The sequence below is a fragment of the Xenopus tropicalis genome, chromosome 7, assembly GCF_000004195.4.
Source record: "Xenopus tropicalis strain Nigerian chromosome 7, UCB_Xtro_10.0, whole genome shotgun sequence".
NCBI lineage: Eukaryota > Metazoa > Chordata > Amphibia > Anura > Pipidae > Xenopus > Xenopus tropicalis.
This window is the reverse complement of record NC_030683.2, coordinates 2,609,731-2,633,803: the sequence shown is the minus strand read 5'-3', so window position 1 is coordinate 2,633,803 and position 24,073 is coordinate 2,609,731. Positions and strand designations below refer to the sequence as shown.

Sequence of the window (24,073 nt, the reverse complement as noted above, 5' to 3'; positions counted from 1 at the left end):
ACTGCCCCTTCCCCAGTGTAACCAATCCCAACTGGGCCAGCCTTTCCCCATAACTGAGCCCATTCCCTTTATCAGCTTAGACGCTCTTCCCTGTACTTTCTCTATTTCATTACTGCCCCCCCTTATATATTTATATATAGTGACCCCCCCCCCCTTCACTGCCCCTTCCCCAGTGTAACCAATCCCAACTGGGCCAGCCTTTCCCCATACCTGAGCCCATTCCGTTAGTAGTTGTGTCTCCGCCCTGCTGTTGGTGCCAATAAGATACAGCAGTAACTGTAGGAGCCGCTCTCCATACTAATATTTAATACAATAAGGGAAACATTACATGGGACACATGTATATAATAAATAGTGTATAACGGGCGGGAGTGGAAGGGTTACAACACTAAAGAGCAGCCAATAGCTTTATACAAACACTGCCACACGTACCCCCCACATTGCCGTATAAGGAGTTTGTCTCTAATCAGGCAACATGGGGTACAAGTGTATTGCCCCTACAATCTGTAAGTGCCCCGCTGTTGGGGCAAGCTGCTGAGGGGATGCTAGCCGGCAGTCACGCTTTGCTGTGCGGTTGGTCACTTTGCCCGGCTTCCTGCTGCCGAATTGCCTCCTGGGCGTCTCTCTGCATCTTCTCCAGTTTTTCAAGGGTGACGGATTTGAGCGGCAGGATTTTGGGCTTGCACAGCACCATGGTGGGAACGTCTTCCACACACAGCTGCCCTGGGGAGGGGGGATAAAACAGGTAAGGGAACCCAGCATAGACCCATATAGTTATGTTAGTATGTAACATTATTAGATTGTAAGCTCTGTGGGCATCTAGCTGCTTTGGCTCTGATTCACCCACATCATTTAGCCCTTTGTATCAATGTAAATATGCCTGCTTTAGCACAGTAATATATTATAGATATAATATTATAGAATGGCCTCTTCTAAGCAACTTTTCAATTGGTCTTCATTATTTATATTGTCTAGTTTATTTCCCTTCTTCTTTGCAGCTTTCAAATGGGGGTCACTGACCCCGGCAGCCAAACCCTATTGCTCTGTGAGGCTCCAGTTTTATTGTTATTGTTACTTTTTATTCCTTATCTTTCTATTTAGCCCCTCCCCTATTCATATATCAGTCACTCTCTCAAACCACTCCCTTGTTACTAAGGTAAAGTGGGCCTAGCAACCAGATAACTGCTGAAATTCCAAACTGGAGATTAAAAAAAACAAAAAAAAACTATAGATGAAAAATGAAGACCAATTGCAAATTGTCTCAGAATATCACTGTCTATATCTTACTAAAACTTAACTCAAAAGTGAACACCCTATTTAACCCTGTAAGAACCACAGAGTGACAGATGGCTCAGGGCTTTGGCTGGGGAGCCCCTGGGGGGCTGGGTACAGTGCCGCACACCCCCGGGCAGGACACCTACCCCTACAGTAACGTACCCACCTGTATGTAATGACCAAGTACAGATAATTAAACATTTATTTTTATTAAAAGCCCTCTCGTTACATGTAACCAATAACGTTATACAGGATAAGTCACACGAGTCTGTGGCCGATATCAGTCTGTACCTTGTTTGGGCAGCACCTCCCGGAACATCGACTTCACCTCCGGCATCTCCTCTGGTTCTGAGAGACAGAAACGGCATTATAACTCTGTCCCTTGTTACATACATGTAAGGCCTTATATGCACTATACTGTATATCAACAGATATATCATTCCTATCAGCCCCTGCCCCAGTGAGCTTACAATCTAAGGTCCCTATCACATTCCCATCAGTCCCTGCCCCAGTGATCTTACAATCTAAGGTCCCTATCCCATTCCCATCAGCCCCTGCCCCAGTGAGCTTACAGTCTAAGGTCCCTATCCCATTCCCATCAGCCCCTGCCCCAGTGAGCTTACAATCTAAGGTCCCTATCCCATTCCCATCATTCCCTGCCCCAGTGAGCTTACAATCTAAGGTCCCTATCCCATTCCCATCAGCCCCCTGCCCAGTGAGCTTACAGTCTAGGTCCCTATCCCATTCCATCAGCCCCCTGCCCCCAGTGAGCTTACAATCTAAGGTCCCTATCCCATTCCCATCAGTCCCTGCCCCAGTGAGCTTACAATCTAAGTCCCTATCCCATTCCCATCAGTCCCTGCCCCAGTGAGCTTACAATCTAAGGCCCCCTATCCCATTCCCATCAGCCCCTGCCCCAGTGAGCTTACAATCTAAGGTCCCGTATCACAGTTTTATCAGAAACCAATAACCAGAACCTGAATTTGGAATGAAATAAGCAACCAACTTGCACAATTACAAATATCCCTCTCACCCCACTGGCTGCCCCACCCCAGCCTGTTGGACCCGCTCACATTTGCCCTAACGCTACGGCCCCTCGGTACCCCCCGGCCTCTCCACACTCACCGACACAGAATTCTCAGCAAAGCAGGCGCGTTACCTAGCAACCAATTACGTCGCACGTACGAACGTGTCCTCCTGTAAAGGATTGTGGGAGATACAGGCTGTGCTGTACCCCGGGCAGAGTTACATGGGGCCCCTCACTGTCCCGCAGGGTCCCGCCGGGCTGAGCCCCCTATAGAGTTGGACCGGCTGAGGGACCAGAATACGGGAATGTCTGTCTGTCACTGACTTTCGTGGACAATAAAGTTAGTTGAAATAAATGGGCCTAAGAGCCACGCCCATGTTTGTGTCCTCCCTCCCCTGGGCGGGGCCGCGGCTGCTCATGTGACAGGAGGGCGGGGCTGGCGCGGAGGAGGAGGAAGATGGCGGCGGCGCGCAGAGTGGAGAGACGGAGAGCGGAATAACAACAACAGCTGGGCGGTAAGTGCAGGGCGGGCCGGGCTCCTACGGGCTCACCGGGGCCCACGCTTCCGAACTCTTAGTCCTACTAGCGCCTCTGCTGTCCCTCACAGCCTGCCTCCGAGCTGCCCGGGCCCGAACGGCTACACTTGCCTTCTTACTGGGCCCGGAGCCGGGCTCTGTGTTCTGCTGCCGCGCTGTGCATCATGGGAGCGGGGTGTCTGCCAACCAGCAGTGCATCATGGGAGCGGGGTGTCTGTACCAGCAGTGCATCATGGGAGCGGGGTGTCTGTACCAGCAGTGCATCATGGGAGCGGGGTGTCTGTACCAGCTGTACTTCCCCCTCTGTGTGTGCCTGTATGGTATATAGATTGTAAGCTCTCTGGGGCAGGGATCTAGTCCCACCTGTGGCACCGAATCTCTCTCTCTCTCTCTCTCTATATATATATATAGGGATACTGAGGCACTGTGTGTGTGTATAATATATATAGGGGGTACATAGGGTGCTGTGTATATAATATATATTGGGGGTACATAGGGTGCTGTGTGTAATATTGAGGGTGAAAAGGGTTCTGTATGTGTATATAATATATTGGGGTACATAGGGTGCTGTGTGTATATAATAGATATTGGGGGATACATAGGGTGCTGTGTGTATAATATATAATTGGGGATACATAGGGTGCTGTGTATATAATATATATTGGGGGTACATAGGGTGCTGTGTGTAATATTGAGGGTGAAAAGGGTTCTGTATGTGTATATAATATATTGGGGGTACATAGGGTGCTGTGTGTATATAATAGATATTGGGGGTACATAGGGTGCTGTGTGTATATAATATATATTGGGGGTACATAGGGTGCTGTGTGTAATATTGAGGGTGAAAAAGGGTTCTGTATGTGTATATAATATATTGGGGGTACATAGGGTGCTGTGTGTATATAATAGATATTGGGGGATACATAGGGTGCTGTGTGTATAATATATATTGGGGGATACATAGGGTGCTGTGTATATAATATATATTGGGGGTACATAGGGTGCTGTGTGTAATATTGAGGGTGAAAAGGGTTCTGTATGTGTATATAATATATTGGGGGTACATAGGGGTTGCTGTGTGTATATAATAGATATTGGGGGATACATAGGGTGCTGTGGTGTATAATATATATTGGGGGATACATAGGGTGCTGTGTGTATAATATATATTGGGGGTACATAGGGTTGCTGTGTGTATATAATAGATATTGGGGGTACACAGGGTGCTGTGTGTATAATATATATTGGGGGACATAGGGTGCTGTGTGTATATAATAGATATTGGGGGGTACATAGGTGCTGTGTGTATATAATAGATATTGGGGGTACACAGGGTGCTGTGTGTATAATATATATATTGGGGGATACATAGGGTGCTGTGTGTATAATATATATTGGGGGATACATAGGGTGCTGTGTGTATAATATATATTGGGGGTACATAGGGTGCTGTGTGTATATAATATATTGGGGGTACATAGGGTGCTGTGTGTATATAATAGATATTGGGGGTACACAGGGTGCTGTGTGTATAATATATATATTGGGGGATACATAGGGTGCTGTGTGTATAATATATATTGGGGATACATAGGGTGCTGTGTGTATAATATATATTGGGGGTACATAGGGTGCTGTGTGTATATAATAGATATTGGGGGTACACAGGGTGCTGTGTGTATAATATATATTGGGGGCACATAGGGTGCTGTGTGTATATAATAGATATTGGGGGTACATAGGGTGCTGTGTGTATATAATAGATATTGGGGGTACACAGGGTGCTGTGTGTATAATATATATTGGGGGTACATAGGGTGCTGTGTGTATATAATAGATATTGGGGGTACACAGGGTGCTGTGTGTATAATATATATTGGGGGTACATAGGGTGCTGTGTGTATATAATAGATATTGGGGGTACACAGGGTGCTGTGTGTATAATATGTATATTGGGGGTACACAGGGTGCTGTGTGTATAATATATATAGGGGTACATAGGGCGCCGTGTGTGTATATAATATATATTGGGGGTATATAGGGCACTGATATAGACTGCCCTGGTTTTTATGCTGCCATGTAATGTGACTCTGAATGTGTCATATATTGGGAGTGTAATATTGTATAACTTCTGTCTATTGGGGCTGTTATATTGTGTGTGTGTGTAAAATAAATATATATATAAATTAGTGTGTGTATATATGAGTGTGTTACACAGATACTGGCCCTGTGGTTTGGATCAGAACCCCCATAGTTAGAAGGATGCAAGGGGCCGTTACTGGTGTAAATGACACGTATGTTCTGGCTAAAGCATAACTGATTCTGGTACTGGTACCGGTGTAATTGTGCCAGGAAGAAAGTCGCTTCTTTTTTTTCTGGACAGAACTCTGCTCTACAGAACATTTCACGTTGCTTTTAGCCACAAATACACCAGCGGGGGCGGGGGGGGGGGGGGGGGGGGGGATATATAAGGGCAGGGCCCCTGTTGGGCACGTGGGGTTAATGGGTCCGTGCCCAATATGCAGCGTTCTGCCCGGGCCGAGCCCAGTAATAGAATACATTAGCAATGATAAATGGCACACGTGGGAACCAGCGAGGAACTTTCCCTTTAACTCTTTCCTTCCCATCCTGCTGCTGCTCATTTTTATAGATTTGCCCAATAATAATAATTCCTCTGGTTTAATCCATTTGGCTTTTTCTCGACCAAAGTAGAACAACTTGGAACCCCTGAGCTTCATTTTCTGCCGGAAGGGAATCCCGAGCTCTCATAGATTTGCAATTTCAACCCAGCAAAGGTGCTGGTAATTTTGAAAGGGTTAAGGGACAAGTCAACCCAAAATATAATTTTTTTGCCTATATATAATTCTTCAGACCTGACTCGCTGGGGGAGACTGACCCCTGAAACAGTGTAACACAAGGCAGCAGCCTGACAGACCTGACTCGCTGGGGGAGACTGACCCCTGAAACACTGTAACACAAGGCAGCAGCCTGACAGACCTGACTCGCTGGGGGAGACTGACCCCTGAAACAGTGTAACACAAGGCAGCAGCCTGACAGACCTGACTCGCTGGGGAGGACTGACCCCTGAAACAGTGTAACACAAGGCAGCAGCCTGACAGACCTGACTCGCTGGGGGAGACTGACCCCTGAAACAGTGTAACACAAGGCAGCAGCCTGACAGACCTGACTCGCTGGGGGAGACTGACCCCTGAAACAGTGTAACACAAGGCAGCAGCTGACAGACCTGACTCGCTGGGGGAGACTGACCCCTGAAACAGTGTAACACAAGGCAGCAGCCTGACAGACCTGACTCGCTGGGGGAGACTGACCCTGAAACAGTGTAACACAAGGCAGCAGCCTGACAGACCTGACTCGCTGGGGAGACTGACCCCTGAAACAGTGTAACACAAGGCAGCAGCCTGACAGACCTGACTCGCTGGGGGAGACTGACCCCTGAAACAGTGTAACACAGGGCAGCAGCCTGACAGACCTGACTCGCTGGGGGAGACTGACCCCTGAAACACTGTAACACAAGGCAGCAGCCTGACAGACCTGACTCGCTGGGGGAGACTGACCCCTGAAACAGTGTAACACAAGGCAGCAGCCTGACACACCTGACTCGCTGGGGGAGACTGACCCCTGAAACAGTGTAACACAAGGCAGCAGCCTGACAGACCTGACTCGCTGGGGGAGACTGACCCCTGAAACACTGTAACACAAGGCAGCAGCCTGACACACCTGACTCGCTGGGGGAGACAGACCTTTGCAACATTGCTTAAAAAGTAACAACCAGAAGTTCAGCAAATGCTGCTTTCAATAGCAATTACATTTACACAGAACTTTTAAAGCACTGGAAATTTTCATCAAACCCACATTAGAAACTTGCTTGGAATTGTTTTTTTTTATTAGGAAAAAAATTATATTTTGGGTTGATTTGTCCTTTAAGGCTTCACTTTGATCAATACTGTGCCGTGTTTTATAATAACAGATCTGCCTGTCACTGAGAGGGTTAATACAAACCATATGAGTTGTGCTGTGTGTATATGATCCATTTGGGCCAGCACTGGGGCTGTATATAGAAGTGCGCCCCCCTATGGTGGGCAGGTAGAATGCATACGGGCACACACTGCCTATATAGGAGCCCAGCGTATAACAGGGTTTCCAGCCGCGCTCCTTAAAGTCTGAATTCTTGTGCGGAACAAGATAAAAGCCGTGCAGGCTGCGGCAGGCAGCTCTTTCCTCTCCGCTGCACAGGGAGTGTCGGATCCCCGGGGGCCCCTGTATTGTGAGTGTACGGGTGCAGCCTGGGGCGGGGGGCCCTCCTGTTGGTTTAGGCAACAAGTGAGACAGAGTTCTGATTCCTGGGCTCTGCCCCTTCTGGCTTTGTGCAGCTCCTTGTACAGCACTTACTTACCCTTTGTCTCCCCATTACCCCCAGCCCCAGGGTGGGTGTAGGGGGCAGTGTTAGGGTCAGGTCGGGCTGGCAGTCTGTGCATTTGGGCTAATGCCAGGGGGGCTGTAAGGTGCCACAGACAGTCACTATTTATTGGGCTGGGGGGCTGTTTGTGCCTCTGGGTACTGGGAATGCCAGGGGGGCTGTAAGGTTCCACAGACAGTCACTATTTATTGGGCTGGGGGGGGGGCTGTTTGTGCCTCTGGGTACTGGGAATGCCAGGGGTGCTGTAAGGTGCCACAGACAGTCACTATTTATTGGGCTGGGGGGGCTGTTGTGCCTCTGGGTACTGGGAATGCCAGGGGGGCTGTAAGGTGCCACAGACAGTCACTTATTTATTGGGCTGGGGGGGGGCTGTTTGTGTCTCTGGGGTACTGGGAATGCCAGGGGGGCTGTAAGGTGCCACAGACAGTCACTATTTATTGGGCTGGGGGGGGCTGTTTGTGCCTCTGGAATGCCAGGGGGGGCTGTAAGGTGCCACAGACAGTCACTATTTATTGGGCTGGGGGCTGTTTGTGCCTCTGGAATGCCAGGGGGGCTGTAAGGTGCCACAGACAGTCACTATTTATTTGGACTGGGGGGGGGGGCTGTTCGTGCCTCTGGTACTGGAATGCCAGGGGGGCTGTAAGGTGCCACAGACAGTCACTATTTATTGGGCTGGGGGGGGCTGTTTGTGCCTCTTGGTTACTGGGAATGCCAGGGGGGCTGTAAGGTGCCACAGACAGTCACTATTTATTGGGCTGGGGGGGGCTGTTTTTGCCTCTGGGTACTGGGAATGCCAGGGGGCTGTAAGGTGCCACAGACAGTCCACTATTTATTGGGCTGGGGGGCTGTTTGTGGCCTCTGGGGTACTGGGAATGCCAGGGGGGCTGTAAGGTGCCACAGACAGTCACCTATTTATTGGGCTGGGGGGGGGCTGTTTTGTGCCTCTGGGTACTGGGAATGCCAGGGGGGCTGTAAGGTGCCACAGACAGTCACTATTTATTGGGCTGGGGGGCTGTTTGTGCCTCTGGGTACTGGGATGCCAGGGGGGCTGTAAGGTGCCACAGACAGTCACTATTATTGGGCTGGGGGGCTGTTTGTGCCTCTGGGTACTGGGAATGCCAGGGGGGCTGTAAGGTACCAACAGACAGTCACTATTTATTGGGCTGGGGGGGCTGTTTGTGCCTCTGGGTACTGGGAATGCCGGGGGGCTGTAAGGTGCCACAGACAGTCACTATTTATTGGGCTGGGGGGGCTGTTTGTGCCTCTGGGTACTGGGAATGCCAGGGGGGCTGTAAGGTGCCACAGACAGTCACTATTTATTGGGGCTGGGGGGGGCTGTTTGTGCCTCTGGGTACTGGGAATGCCGGGGGGGCTGTAAGGTGCCACAGACAGTCACTATTTATTGGGCTGGGGGGGGTGTTTGTGCCTCTGGGTACTGGGAATGTCGGGGGGGCTGTAAGGTCACTCTTTATTGGGCTCATATGCCCACCTACGGGTGGCAAGCCGATGCAGCCCCTGATCCATGGAAAAATAAAGCCTGCCCAATCGAGATCTGGACGGTTTCAGGCCATATGTTGGTTGGGGAGACCCGTCGTTGGTGCCCATATACAGGCAGATAAGCTGGTGAATCGGTCTAAAGAGCCAACTTTTAGATATATTTTCCAGGATCCCTGGGACTGGGCCATTAAATTAATTAAATTGCCTAAATGAATAGACAGAGTGCTTTCTTTGTGCTTAAGTTTCCCTTTAGTAATAACATGTTATCCATAAGCCCCCCCCCCCCCCCCCCCCGCTAATTGCATTCTAACGCTATCTCTTTTGGTTGTGCAGGCCACTAATGAGGTGCACTTGCCCTTGGTGACATTTCGTGGGTAGCAGAGGCCACGGGGGACACTATGTAGCAGAAGGCCAATTCCCAGTGGACTTTACCATTTAAGCCTGAAAGGGTTTTGGATCTTTTGGCTCAAACACTGAATTGGGACGGAGTTCATGAGGTTCCTGGCTTGCCGGCCATCACCATGAGCAGTAGCGTAGGGAAAGAGAAGGATCCCAAGGAGCGAGAGCCCAAGGTGACCTCCACGGCTAAAGAGCGAGAGAAGGAGGCCAAAGCCGCCGGGCTGGTCAAAGAGAGCAAAGACAAGGACCTAAAGACCAAAGTGAAAGATGCCAAAGAGGGTAAGCGAGACCCAATTGGGGCCCAGGCCGGCGTGGCTTTTTCTGTGGACAATACAATTAAACGGCCAAACCCGGCATCTGGGATGCGTAAAAAGGCCAGCAACGCCGAGGTGATCAAAGAACTGAGTAAATGTCGGGAGGAGAACGCCACTCGCTTGGACTTGGCCAAGAAGTCCATACACATGCTTCCGGTTTCCATCAAAGACCTGACCCAAATCACGGAACTTTATTTATACGGAAACAAGCTGCAGTCCCTGCCGGCCGAGGTGGGCTGCCTCGTGAACTTGGTCAAGCTGGCCCTTAGTGAGAACTCTCTGACTAGCCTCCCGGACTCCCTCGATAACTTAAAGAAGCTGTGCATGCTGGACTTGCGGCATAACAAGCTCCGAGAGATCCCGGCCGTGGTCTACAGGCTGAGTTCTCTCACCACCCTGTTTTTACGGTTCAACCGCATAACCGCGGTGGAGAAGGACATCAAGACACTGTCCAAGCTCACCATGTTAAGCATACGGGAGAACAAGATCAAACACCTGCCTGCAGAAATTGGTAAGCGGTACTGGCCCTTTAAATCGGCGCCGTGCCATTTGGCGGGGCCCCTTGGAGCATCAGGAATAGTCTCCCTATAGCTTTTCATTCTTCTTCAGATAAGAAAAAACAGAGTTAAAGGGGTAGTATAGACCGGTACACACCTTTAGAAATAGTGAACTCCATATAAACAACCCCCTGCCTGTATTCTGTGTGTCAGCCTTACATTAATATTATACAAGGGTTTTCATTTTTGTTTAGTGCAGTAACCAAATAATATGGATGTTTCTTAATTAAAATCATTGGCAAAATTATGTACAGCACAAGCCCTACTCGTCATACTCTGATAGTACAAGGGGCTGTAATTGCCCTTTAACATTACTTTCTATGCAGGATCCGGACTTCTCTGTTGGCAGAGAATGTTCCCTGGCTCCCATGAGCCTTAGAGGACAGTTCAGGCAGTGATTTTCTTAGCTCGGCCTATTTAAAGGGGCAGTATCCCCTCTGTTCAACTGAGCCTGACACTAGTTTCACTTTCCAGTTTCCCGGTTCTTGCGAGCTTATCAGATCAACAGTGCCCACGTAAACCCCCTTCCTGCGTCATGGGCTTCTGCTTATCTGAGAGTCACATTTGTAAATGTAATTCATTTTGTCTTAGACCCCCCCTAACCCCGCTCTCCCTGACTGTCACATCATTACACACATACCCATGGGTATCCGCCTCTCCTCCAGCCAAGACTCCTACTTCTCAGGTTTGCTAATCACAAGGCATTGTGGGAACTGGAGTCTTGGCTGCAGGAAATCACGGAACATTTTTAATAAATGTATATGAGCAATTGGGTTAGAGTGAGATTTTTCTATCATTACACAAAATAAAACAGACAATTTCAGCACCAGGTCTATTTGCCCCTTTAAACGTCCAAGTCCGGAACTAGGCGCTGGCTGAAAGCTGGGGGGCTCCATCTAGGAACCCCACCGGCTGCTGCTGTTCTGCTTAGGAGCAATCACCAGGGAGACTGGCATAACAGTTGGATTAATGTGCATAATGGTGCCCAGTTATTCCCTGGCGTATGTAGGAGATGGCACCTACTGCGCCGCCAATTCTTGCCATGTAAGTGAATGGGAGGCAGCAGGAATCCCCAGGCTCAATATGGTGCCGTATGCCCATTGCCTTATTCCCCTGTATAGGGACCCTGGGGGGGGGGGCAGGAAGGCAGTGTTTATGTAAGGTGCCAGCAGGACTGGGAGGCGCTATGTGAATAAGCATTGGGTGCTAAAGCCTGCGGATCACCTGATGAAAGGCTCCCAGCCTGTTTTCTTAGCTCCAAGGTGCCGCCGCCACTCAGCTATGTTGCAGATCCAGTTTCCTGCAGTCTCTGAAATAACAAAATCACACAGTTACCTGTCTGCGCTCTGTCTGGGGCAGCCGTGGGGTTAGAACTGCTCCTTAGCAGTGGGAATTATGGGAAGAGCATGGAGAAGCCTCTATACTGGGGCAGATTGAGCACAGTGCCCACCCCATGGTTCTGCCCAGGCACTGGCTTTCTCTGCAGTTAGAAGTCTATTAAAGCCCCCCCCCCAGAATAATCCTTCCGTCTGTGCTGGAGAGGCTCGTGCAGCAGTAGCAGTGCCATAAAATCTGTCATTACTGCAGCTTTTGGCTGCCAGAGATGCTCCGAACGGCTGAACTGCATCTTATTGTCTATTCATAGCTAGTGCCACCCTGTATTGTCTGAGCCAACATGGACTCCCGTCCGACGGGCCCCACGTGCCAATCTGGCTACTGAGTGGCATAAAACTCAGGCATTTTTGATGGGAGAGATTAAGACTTGGGGATCCCACTAGGCACCCGTTTGCATTCATTGGGGGCTTTATAGGTTCCTTTTTTTCTGCTGCTTTGGAACACAGGGCAGTAAAGGGGCTGTGTGGGGGGGTATGTATAACTGATCCCCATTATTGGGGGGGGTTCATGTACCTGGCTGTATAGAGGGGGGAGGACATAGTGCAGGGATCCCCAGGCCTTGTTGCTCGCTGTTCCACCCTGGCAGATGGCAGTGACAGGGGGCACGGGGCACAGCGAGGGACATGATATTAACAGATTATTGACGGAAGAAATAATCCTTGATCTTTTCACTAGAGATTTAATCCCTGAGCTCAGGCACAAAAGGAGCTTTTCCTCGGGGGCCACATAAACCCACCATGTTTGTGCCCCAGTATCTGTGCCCCACGTTGGCTTTGGGCAGGTACAATAACCACAACGATGCAGCGTTGGGGAACACACCCAGCCACACAAACCCCGCGGCTGTGACAGCCCATTGTGCGCTTGTGGTTTATTCATGTCTTTGTGCTTTTCTAGGGGAGTTGTGCAACCTGATTACACTGGATGTGGCTCACAATCAGCTGGAGCACCTTCCCAAGGAGATCGGCAACTGCACCCAGATCACCAACCTCGACCTGCAGCACAACGAGCTCCTGGACCTGCCCGACACAATAGGTAATGAGTGGGAGGGGCCAGTGTGTCGCTACACAACCAGCAGGGGTTAGTGAGCAACCAATCACGTGAAAACAGTAAGGCTGGGGGGGTGTAGGGCCCACCGGGGCTAGTGCCTCAGGGGCCCCGGTGGGGGCACAGCCACCAAGTGCCACATAAAACAGCCAGGCAGGCCTTGTGTTTGACCCACGTGATGTAGAGAGTGATATTCTGAGACAATTTGCAACTGGTCTTCTTTTTTTATTATTTCTAGTTTAGCTTTTTGTTCAGCAGCTCTCCCGTTTTGAATTTTTGCAGCTATCTGGTTGCTAAGGTCTGAATTACCCTAGCAACCAGGCTGTGGCTTAAATAAAAGATTAGAATATTAACAGGAGAGGAACTAAATAGAAGAATAAGTAGTAAAAAAATGACAATAACCGTAAAATTATAGCCTCACAGAGCAATAGTTTTTTGACTGGGGGGGTCAGTGACCCCCATTTGGAAGCTTGAAATGAGTCCAAGAAGAAAGCAAATAATTCAAACACTATAAAAAAAAAAAAATAATTGAAAAGTTGCTAATATTGGCCAGCTTATTGGCCCATTTGTCAGCTGCTGATTGGAAAGGTTGCGGGCAGAACTGCATAGGGCCCCGGATACAGCCCCTGTCCGGCTGCGTTACTGACGTTGTGCTGATCTTTCTGCAGGACAGGAAGTGGTTGGTGTGCAAAGCATTTCTGCTCCCCCAGCTGTTTGCTAAGTGCAGGACCTGCCGGTACAGACACATTATTGGGAAATAGCGCCCCGTGTGTCAGAAGCCAGCGTGTCACTCGTTGCATTTAGCTTTGTGGTAGATGTAATGGGCCAGCACCGGGCAGCTCTGCAGGTTGGACCCACAGGGATTTCAGTGATTGAGGGATTGGTACAGCAGCCACAGAGCCACATCATCAGCTGCCCAATGTGCTTGTCAGCTCCGCTTAGGGACAAGTAATGTGGGGGCTGATTGGGCTCTGGGGGGGCCTGAGAGTGAGGTCTTTATTGTATCTGCTCTGAGCGCTTTCTCTCTGCTCATGTTCCGCTGTGATCCGTATCCCTGTGTGTGTCCTGCTGCTCTGCCCCTCACTCACTGATACTGGGGGCCCGGCCCCGGGCAACTGAACCTTCATGGTCCTCTGTATCCTGTGTATATAGCACCAACCTATTCCTCAGCGCTGTACAGAGATCACTCTAAGCACATTCCCATCAGTCCCTGCCCCAGTGAGCTTACAATCTAAGGTCCCTATCACATTCCCATCAGCCCCTGCCCCAGTGAGCTTACAATCTAAGGTCCCTATCACATTCCATTCCCGTCAGTCCCTGCCCCAGTGAGCTTACAATCTAAGGTCCCTATCACATTCCCATCAGCCCCTGCCCCAGTGAGCTTACAATCTAAGGTCCCTATCCCATTCCCATCAGTCCCTGCCCCAGTGAGCTTACAATCTAAGGTCCCTATCACATTCCCATCAGTCCCTGCCCCAGTGAGCTTACAATCTAAGGTCCCTATCACATTCCCATCAGTCCCTGCCCCAGTGAGCTTACAATCTCGGGTCCCTATCACATTCCCATCAGCCCCTGCCCTAGTGAGCTTGCACTCTAAGGTCTCTATCCCAGTCAGTTTTATCAAGATATCAAGAGCCAGTAAATTACCCATGGGAACCCACTAAGATAGTGCCCTGGTTTAGCCCCCAGTGCCACCAAGCAGAAGGGCAAAGCACTGGGCTCCCCTCTCGTACAGCACAGAATACAGCATAAGGGATTGGCTGCTTGTTAACAGTAAATATAGGGAGCAGGGTGTGCCCAGTATGTGCCCAGTGTGAGTATCGGGCTGGCAGGGGCAATATACAGTATATATGAGATGTATGTAGTGCCCAGACTGAGAGCTGATAGAGAGCAGGAAACCCATTAGCTTTCAACTCCCAGCCCAGATACTCCGTGCCGACCTACTCCCTGCGCTGAGAGGCTGATGTCAGTTCCATGGGGAGGCCCGGCCTTACTCATGTCTGGGACTGTCTGGTGACTTAAGTGTTTCACACCATTAATCTATTCCCTGGCCGACTCGTTCATATTTAATAAGTGCTGAGTGCAGCTGTCTGCCAAGTGCTGTAACCCCCACCCACCCAGCCACCCACCCACCCAGCCTTCAGCACCTCTGTACCTGCTACTGATCTGATGGGCACGCAGTCAAGGCATATCTGTTGCATAGGAGGCACGTGTGTGTGTGTGTGTGTGTATATGTATGTGTATATATGTTCTGGGCACACAATAAGCTGTACCCCCATACTGTACTGTCTAAGGGAAACACTATGGCACCCCCTACCCATATGTATAAATACAAATATACAGAGAGGGAATGTTCTGGGCACACAATAAGCTGTACCCCCATACTGTACTGTCTAAGGGAAACACTATGGCACCTCCTACCCATATGTATAAATACAAATATACAGAGAAGGAATGTTCTGGGCACACAATAAGCTGTACCCCCATACTGTACTGTCTAAGGGAAACACTATGGCACCCCCTACCCATATGTATAAATACAAATATACAGAGAAGGAATGTTCTGGGCACACACTAAGCCCCACCCCCATACTGTACTGTCTAAGGGAAACACTATGGCACCTCCTACCCATATGTATAAATACAAATATACAGAGAAGGAATGTTCTGGGCACACAATAAGCTGTACCCCCATACTGTACTGTCTAAGGGAAACACTATGGCACCCCCTACCCATATGTATAAATACAAATATACAGAGAAGGAATGTTCTGGGCACACAATAAGCTGTACCCCCATACTGTACTGTCTAAGGGAAACACTATGGCACCCCCTACCCATATGTATAAATACAAATATACAGAGAGGGAATGTTCTGGGCACACACTAAGCCCCACCCCCATACTGTACTGTCTAAGGGAAACACTATGGCACCTCCTACCCATATGTATAAATACAAATATACAGAGAAGGAATGTTCTGGGCACACAATAAGCTGTACCCCCATACTGTACTGTCTAAGGGAAACACTATGGCACCCCCTACCCATATGTATAAATACAAATATACAGAGAGGGAATGTTCTGGGCACACAATAAGCTGTACCCCCATACTGTACTGTCTAAGGGAAACACTATGGCACCCCCTACCCATATGTATAAATACAAATATACAGAGAGGGAATGTTCTGGGCACACAACAGGACAGGTTTGTATTAAATGATCCCAGTACCAGTTTCATTAAAGGTAATTCCTTTAAAGGGACAGCAATACCTGTGCAAGGATTGTACTGCTGATTAAACCAGACTGCTGGTTGGTTGGGAAGTTACTGCTCTCTCATATTTGGCCACTGGGGGCACTGTTGCATTAGACCATGTATGAGCCATGTATGTTTATTAGTTCTGCAAAGCAAATAAACTGCCAGTTGTGTTCTTGAATGTACAGTAGAAAGCTAAAGGAAGAGCAAAGTGTGTATTTATCTGATATTGTCACCCCCTATGTGCTATACACGCAGCAATAAAACCCCCACCTCTCACTCCTACAGGAAACCTGTGCAGCCTGAGTCGCCTGGGCCTGCGCTATAACAGACTGTCGGCCGTACCCCGATCCTTAGCCAAGTGCAGCGAGCTGGACGAGCTCAACCTGGAAAATAACAACATTTCCACTCTGCCAGAGGTAAGAATTCGTCCTCAGTGCAATAGCGCCCCCAGCTGTCCAAGGTTTTATACTTACGTACAAATATTCTAGTATGGAAAGTCCCTGCCCTGTATAGTGTATGTGCCCTGCTGGGGTCCTGGATCTCTCATGTGAAACACATGTGCTTAACAGGAAGTAGGCCACTCACAGACTTCCTGTTTGTATGCAAGAGAATGTTCAGTATTGAATTACCTCCCCTTTGCTAATTGGCATAATAGAGACAATGTAAATGAGTCTTCTCTGAATAAAGAAGTTCAGACATAGAGAGAGCTTGGCTCACAGGGTAAGTGACTGGGCTGTGACGCTGGAGACCCAGGTTCAAATACCCGTGGTGCCTGAGTGTCGGTATAAATGGCGGCAGGGATAAACCCATGGGGTGCAGCAGCTGGCACAGCCGGGGATGAGTTGCCATGCTAATACTGACGTAGTAGCGCTGAGCGTGAGTGCTCCATGAGCTGACTGCGGCTGAGTGTAAGCAACTGACTGAGGCTGTTCCTTCCATTATGGGAGCCGTTGCCAGGTTTTAGGGTCCGTCCCCCCAGATTCTCAAGCAATCAATATTGGGGGCAAACAATTGTCCCAGTAATGATGGAGGGGTGATTGGCCAGTACTAGTACAGATGCGGCACGGTGTTGGTGCCCCAGAATGCCCTTTTGGCACCTAATTGGCAAGTAATTTACTGTAAATAGCAGGATGGTGGGGTGAGACACGCAGATGCCTCCGGGGCCGAGTTGCCCATACGGCTGCGCTGGGGCGGGGCAATACTTGCGTTACTCTCTGCTTCTGCCATGTAACGTCTCCTTGGATCATATAACCAGCGACCTTGTTGCTAAACTGCGTATTTATGTTTTTATGAAGCCAAACCCGCGCAAGTGTGAGTATAGTAAATATGGCACGCCCTGTTGCCTCCAGCCCTTATTTATAGGGCAAATAAACGTGAAATATTGGCTGAACCAACAGGGAAACAGATTCTCTTAGACTGACAGAAAGTGAATCTGTTACAATGTTTTGTGCCTTCTTATTGGTTCCCTGCCTGAGTTTGCTCTTGTTTAGCATTTTGGTCTCAGCAGTGTTGCTGTTTAATCTGGTTGCTGGGTTCACTGGCCCTAGAAACCAGGTACTTGCAGGATGATTAGGTGAGGCCCTTAACAGACAGATAAGTAAAAAAAACCCCCCAATATAGCCTATACACACGCACACACACACACATGTATATAATGACTGGAGCCCATTCTTACCTTGTGCATTTCTGTTCTAGGGGCTTCTCTCCAGCCTAGTGAAAGTGAACAGCTTAACCCTGGCCCGGAATTGTTTCCAGTCCTACCCAGTGGGGGGGCCCTCCCAGTTCTCCACTATCTACTCCCTCAATATGGAGCATAATCGCATTAACAAAATCCCATTCGGAATCTTTTCAAGAGCAAAAGTATTGAGTAAACTCAACATGAAGGTGAGTCTCTTATATTATAAGGGATAATGTACCCCCTACTGTAAATGATAAGGATATTAGCAGTCACTGAGGGGTTCTGTGCCCCCCATATAAAGGCACAAGGCTGCAGGCTGAGTTATACAGGGAACTCTGAGTATCACTCATGTATTATAAGGGATAATGTACCCCCTACTGTAAATGATAAGGATATTAGCAGTCACTGAGGGGTTCTGTGCCCATATAAAGGCACAAGGCTGCAGGCTGAGTTATACAGGGAACTCTGAGTATCACTCATGTATTATAAGGGATAATGTACCCCCTACTGTAAATGATAAGGATATTAGCAGTCACTGAGGGGTTCTGTGCCCCCCATATAAAGGCACAAGGCTGCAGGCTGAGTTATACAGGGAACTCTGAGTATCACTCATGTATTATAAGGGATAATGTACCCCCTACTGTAAATGATAAGGATATGCTCTGGCTTTTGTCCTTTAAATTGGTAGAGGGTAGGAGTAGGAGGGATTTGCATGATAAAGCTAATTATTTTGCTTATTCATAGGTTTCTATTGCCCAGTAATAAAGGTTACTCTAATTGGCTAGATCAGTGCCTTCCTAACTGCCCTCAGCCCTATAGGGGCATTTAGCAGCGGGTGGGGACCGTTTAGGATGAGATTAGGGCGGGGGGTAATTTTTGCTGCCCTAAGCATTCCTGGAACCTAGTTGGGTTTTTATTTATTACAATGATTTCATTATTCCCACCATTCAGTTTTCCTTTCCAATTGCAGGACAATCAGCTGACTTCTCTGCCCCTGGATTTTGGAACCTGGACAAGTATGGTGGAGTTAAACCTGGCAACCAATCAGTTAACCAAGATTCCTGAGGATGTATCTGGCCTTGTCTCCATAGAGGTGAGACTGGAACATGATGGGGGGGCTGCCACCTACGTCCGTATTGCTCCCCTATCCCCTGCCGGTCCATTTGTGTTTGTTCTATGGGCTGCACCTTGGGACAAAACTCATTAATGGGATCAGCCAATTATCTTCTCCGTTTGTCCTTATGTCCAGGTTCTGATTCTGTCCAACAACCTGCTGAAGAAGCTGCCACATGGTATTGGGAACCTGCGCAAGCTGAGAGAATTGGACTTGGAAGAGAACAAACTGGAGTCTCTGCCCAATGAAATTGCTTATCTGAAGGATCTGCAGGTACCACAGGGGTGGGAAAGGCTGTGTGCAGGGAGTTGTGCCTATAGAAATACATTGGGGTTATAATTAAATGCAGTTTACTCGCTAACATTCACTCCCAGTGGCAGAACCCTCCTGATATTTGTTTATCCTGGCTCCTGTACCCCGGCATTGGCTTGGCAGCTCTTGTACAGCCATCTTGGTTCCTTCACTCAATATTTCCTCTTTTTATGTTGCTTTTTCCTACGCAAAGAAACTGGTCCTCACCAATAACCAGTTAACCACGTTACCCAGAGGGATCGGGCACCTCACCAATCTCACGCACCTTGGCCTTGGCGAAAACCTCCTCACCCATCTTCCAGAAGAAATAGGTGGGTATCCCATTCAGCCTGTGCCTCCATTAAATGTCATGGCGGTCTTAGTTTAATGGGGTTTGTATAGGATCTGTGCCACTGTGACAGAATGCTCTGTTATACAGATAGCTAGAATCTCAGCCATAAAGCAGGGCAGGACTGCTGCTTACAATGGGGGGGATCAGATAGGATCTGTGCCACTGTGACAGAATGCTCTGTTATACAGATAGCTAGAATCTCAGCCATAAAGCAGGGCAGGACTGCTGCTTACAATGGGGGATCAGATAGGATCTGTGCCACTGTGACAGAATGTTCTGTTATACAGATAGCTAGAATCTCAGCCATAAAGCAGGGCAGGACTGCTGCTTACAATGGGGGGATCAGATAGGATCTGTGCCACTGTGACAGAATGCTCTGTTATACAGATAGCTAGAATCTCAGCCATAAAGCAGGGCAGGACTGCTGCTTACAATGGGGGGGATCAGATAGGATCTGTGCCACTGTGACAGAATGCTCTGTTATACAGATAGCTAGAATCTCAGCCATAAAGCAGGGCAGGACTGCTGCTTACAATGGGGGGATCAGATAGGATCTGTGCCACTGTGACAGAATGCTCTGTTATACAGATAGCTAGAATCTCAGCCATAAAGCAGGGCAGGACTGCTGCTTACAATGGGGGGATCAGATAGGATCTGTGCCACTGTGACAGAATGCTCTGTTATACAGATAGCTAGAATCTCAGCCATAAAGCAGGGCAGGACTGCTGCTTACAATGGGGGGATCAGATAGGATCTGTGCCACTGTGACAGAATGCTCTGTTATACAGATAGCTAGAATCTCAGCCATAAAGCAGGGCAGGACTGCTGCTTACAATGGGGGGGATCAGATAGGATCTGTGCCACTGTGACAGAATGCTCTGTTATACAGATAGCTAGAATCTCAGCCATAAAGCAGGGCAGGACTGCTGCTTACAATGGGGGGGATCAGATAGGATCTGTGCCACTGTGACAGAATGCTCTGTTATACAGATAGCTAGAATCTCACCATAAAGCAGGGCAGGACTGCTGCTTACAATGGGGGGATCAGATAGGATCTGTGTCACTGTGACAGAATGCTCTGTTATACAGATAGCTAGAATCTCAGCCATAAAGCAGGGCAGGACTGCTGCTTACAATGGGGGGATCAGATAGGATCTGTGCCACTGTGACAGAAATGCTCTGTTATACAGATAGCTAGAATCTCAGCCATAAAGCAGGGCAGGACTGCTGCTTACAATGGGGGGGGGGATCAGATAGGATCTGTGCCACTGTGACAGAATGCTCTGTTATACAGATAGCTAGAATCTCAGCCATAAAGCAGGGCAGGACTGCTGCTTACAATGGAGGGAGTCAGATAGGATCTGTGCCAAGTCCATGCTTTATGGCAGATACTGTTTATATGTAGAACAGTGTAAGTGAATGCAGATAACATACCTGTAACGCCGCTCCCTCTCCCCGCAGGTACACTGGAGAATTTGGAGGAGCTGTATCTGAATGACAACCCCAATTTACACAGTCTCCCCTTCGAGCTCGCTCTGTGCAGCAAACTGTCCATCATGAGTATTGAGAACTGTCCGCTCAGCCACCTCCCCCCCCAGATTGTAGCCGGGGGCCCCTCGTTCATCATTCAGTTCTTAAAGATGCAAGGTCCCTATCGTGCCATGGTCTGACCCCCCCGTCCCATACACTGTACAAAAGCATTGTGTTATATATATGTGTGTGTATTCTCCCCGGTGCGGATATACCAGTAATATATATATATATATATGTGTGTGTGTATTCCCCCCGGTGCGGATATACCAGTAATATATATATATATATATGTGTGTGTGTATTCCCCCCGGTGCGGATATACCAGTAATATATATATATATGTGTGTGTGTGTATTCTCCCCGGTGCGGATATACCAGTAATATATATATATATATATATGTGTGTGTGTATTCCCCCCGGTGCGGATATACCAGTAATATATATATATATATATATGTGTGTGTGTGTGTATTCCCCCCGGTGCGGATATACCAGTAATATATATATATATATGTGTGTGTGTGTGTATTCTCCCCCGGTGCGGATATACCAGTAATATATATATATATATATATATATGTGTGTGTGTGTGTATTCCCCCCGGTGCGGATATACCAGTAATATATATATATATATATATGTGTGTGTGTGTGTATTCTCCCCCGGTGCGGATATACCAGTAATATATATATATATATATATATATATGTGTGTGTGTGTATTCCCCCCGGTGCGGATATACCAGTAATATATATATATATATATATATATATATGTGTGTGTGTGTGTATTCCCCCCGGTGCGGATTATACCAGTAATATATATATATATATATATGTGTGTGTGTGTATTCCCCCCGGTGCGGATATACCAGTAATATATATATATATATATGTGTGTGTGTATTCCCCCCCGGTGCGGATATACACACATATATACACACACGTAAGGAAAAGGCAGATTTATTACGACTACATTATGTGTTTTTGCTCATAGAGGAATCATAGCCATTTAGATTATTTTTTTTTTTTATTACGTACAAAAAAGGTTGTTTTTTATGATTTTTGCTGAATGTGGTGCGTAACTCGGTCACAATTTGGTTTCTTTTGCTTCCTGTATAATGAATTTGCCAGTTCAGTTCAAGCCAAACGTATTTCTGCCCCTCCCCTCGCTATCTGCCCCTCCCCTGTATCATTAGCGCAGTTTCCACTTATTTTTTTTACTTCATTGGAACTTTTTTCTTCAATTTTTATATATTGTGCTGCCGGCGCCCGATTTGCTCCTTTTTAATGACACTTTGATACTGTGGCCCCACCGCTAATGAATTGTCAGCTTAATGGCACAGCTGCTGAACTAATATATATAATGTAGTGGCGCCGGCCAATGAAACCCCCCCCCCCCGGGGGGAGGAGACTACAACCCCCCCAGCTGACATGAAACCACTGTGTGTGTGTGCGCTAAGGGCTGATGGGTAGTTTGACCTTACTCGGGGCCACAGACTGGGCGCCCAGGCAGTACATATTATATGTGGTATTTCTGGTTATTTACCAGCTCAGCCTGCTGTTTGTGTCCCCAACAAGCCAGTGTGACCCCCATTGTGCAGCCCCTGTGGTTCTACCAACGCTGACTTGAATGTTGCTTTGAAAGCAAGAGACTTTTGCAGCAAGGCTGTAAAGCAGTTCTCAATCTGCCGACCTCGCCACTGCACCCCAGACCTGTGACATTTTGTCCGGCCGACAGTGACCCGTCTCTGCCTTTCCCGGTGCCACAGTGTGTGTGTCTCATTGTTACTGTTGCCTTGATAGGTGTAAGGCTTTGCTTTATGGCATGTTGCAATGCGGCTGAACTGGCTATGTTGGATCCGTGCTTGTCCGTACACAGCACTCCCTCTTGGGGTTTTGGTGCACATAGGAGCTGGGCATTAAACCCTTCTGCGGGTATGTGGTGCCATAATGTTTAAGCATCTGTGCCAGTCAGTGGGGGTCATTTATCAATACTGGGCAGTAACCTATGGCAACCAATCAAATAGTTGCATTCATTGTTTTACCTGCAGTTGGCTGAGAAAAGCCAATGACTGATTGGTTGCTATGGGTTACTGCCCATGGGCAAATTTGCCTAATGTTGATAAATGAGCCCCAATGTATTTTAGCCCATTCATGTCCTTCCGCAGCCCTTAGTATTCTCTCCATCTGATTGGCTGACACATTTTGGCACATGATTGGCAGGATTTATTGTTTCCGTACTAGTGAGTGCCCCAACCCTGGCACAGCCAGCCGCCATATGCCATTCGGGGGGTTGCCCAATATTCGTGCCATCTGGCCGTTACACTCTTAAAGGGAAAGTATGCCACCATTGCTCTTAGCTTGGTTGTAAACCCCCCCCACTAATTCTGATCCTTAGGAACTAATAGTGCACTAAACCAAGCGGCAAGTCTGCCAAAAACCATTTGTCGGGGCCCCCCATTGTCACTGTGCCACTATAGTCCCGCCCCCCGGTATGCCTGACGGACAGTACTGCAGCATGGAGGTATCATGTGATTGCTGGGTGGAACAGGTTCCGCCCTGAGGGAGGGGCCACAAAGCAGGGTACTTAGTCCCCCTGTGGGGTCTGCTGTATAAGGAATACCACTAGCTCCCCGAATATCTAGGGGAGCAAATAACTCTTCACCCAAATATACTTGACTTTTTGGCTGTCTCTCCAGGGGGCGGGGGGTGTCTGGGAGAACAAATAGGGTCCAAATTCTACCTTATACTCTGGGGCCCCAAGGGACCCCATGGTTTGGGAGGCCCTGCTGTAGGGAAACCTCAAATCCATTGCCAAACCCCGGGGGCAATAGAGGGTCTTCACTTTTACCCCTGGGTATTGCGGAACTGCCCCTTTTAGAAAGTACCAAGGATTCTGGTTCTGATCATTTGCTACAAGCGGTTCTGGTTCCTGAGTGGATCCCCTCTCTGTATTGTATTGCACTACAAACCCATGCCAAATGCTGTGTAATAGGTAACACTGCTGCCTGGTTGTGCTCGGCAGTCGGGTTCAGCCCAGTCCCGGTGCCGGGGGGGCCCCTGGGCAGAACCCACATTTCTGCCCCGCGACAATTCCATGGATTTTAGGGGATTTTTAAACGCAAAGAAACAGTCAGTGAATTTATACAGAATATTCTCCTGTATTTTATATACAAACCCCTGGCTTGATAGGAGTGTGGGCGGGGCCTTTAATATGGATCCTCCCAATTAGACTGGGCGGGGCGCAGCTAAACAAAGATGGCTGCCTGCGCAGAGCTGATAGCGAACCCATTTGTACCCCTGGCGTTACTGGGCGCTTGAGGCCGGCTCTCATGTGGGGAAAGTAGGAGCCCAATAATCAGA

At 48.5% G+C, this 24,073-nt stretch overlaps 1 protein-coding gene and 1 non-coding gene across 2 annotated transcripts; one reads left to right on the top strand and one right to left on the bottom strand.

Moving 5' to 3' along the window:
• Nucleotides 1-630: 630 nt before the first annotated feature.
• On the bottom strand, nt 631-2,435 carry bbip1. The gene is made up of 3 exons (XR_001171393.2): nt 2,400-2,435; nt 1,566-1,622; nt 631-717 (listed from the first exon to the last, which is right to left on the bottom strand). It is a non-coding gene; the product is annotated as a BBSome interacting protein 1 (transcript).
• A 282-nt stretch (nt 2,436-2,717) lies between these two features.
• On the top strand, nt 2,718-20,955 carry shoc2 (SHOC2 leucine-rich repeat scaffold protein). Its single transcript, XM_031905805.1, has 9 exons — nt 2,718-2,816; nt 9,106-9,996; nt 12,332-12,469; nt 16,025-16,155; nt 17,435-17,623; nt 18,388-18,510; nt 18,667-18,804; nt 19,037-19,154; nt 20,636-20,955. The coding sequence occupies exons 2-9, from the start codon at nt 9,294-9,296 to the stop codon at nt 20,842-20,844; spliced, it is 1,749 nt and encodes a 582-aa protein (XP_031761665.1). The 5' UTR covers nt 2,718-2,816; nt 9,106-9,293; the 3' UTR covers nt 20,845-20,955.
• The last annotated feature ends 3,118 nt before the right edge of the window (nt 20,956-24,073 follow it).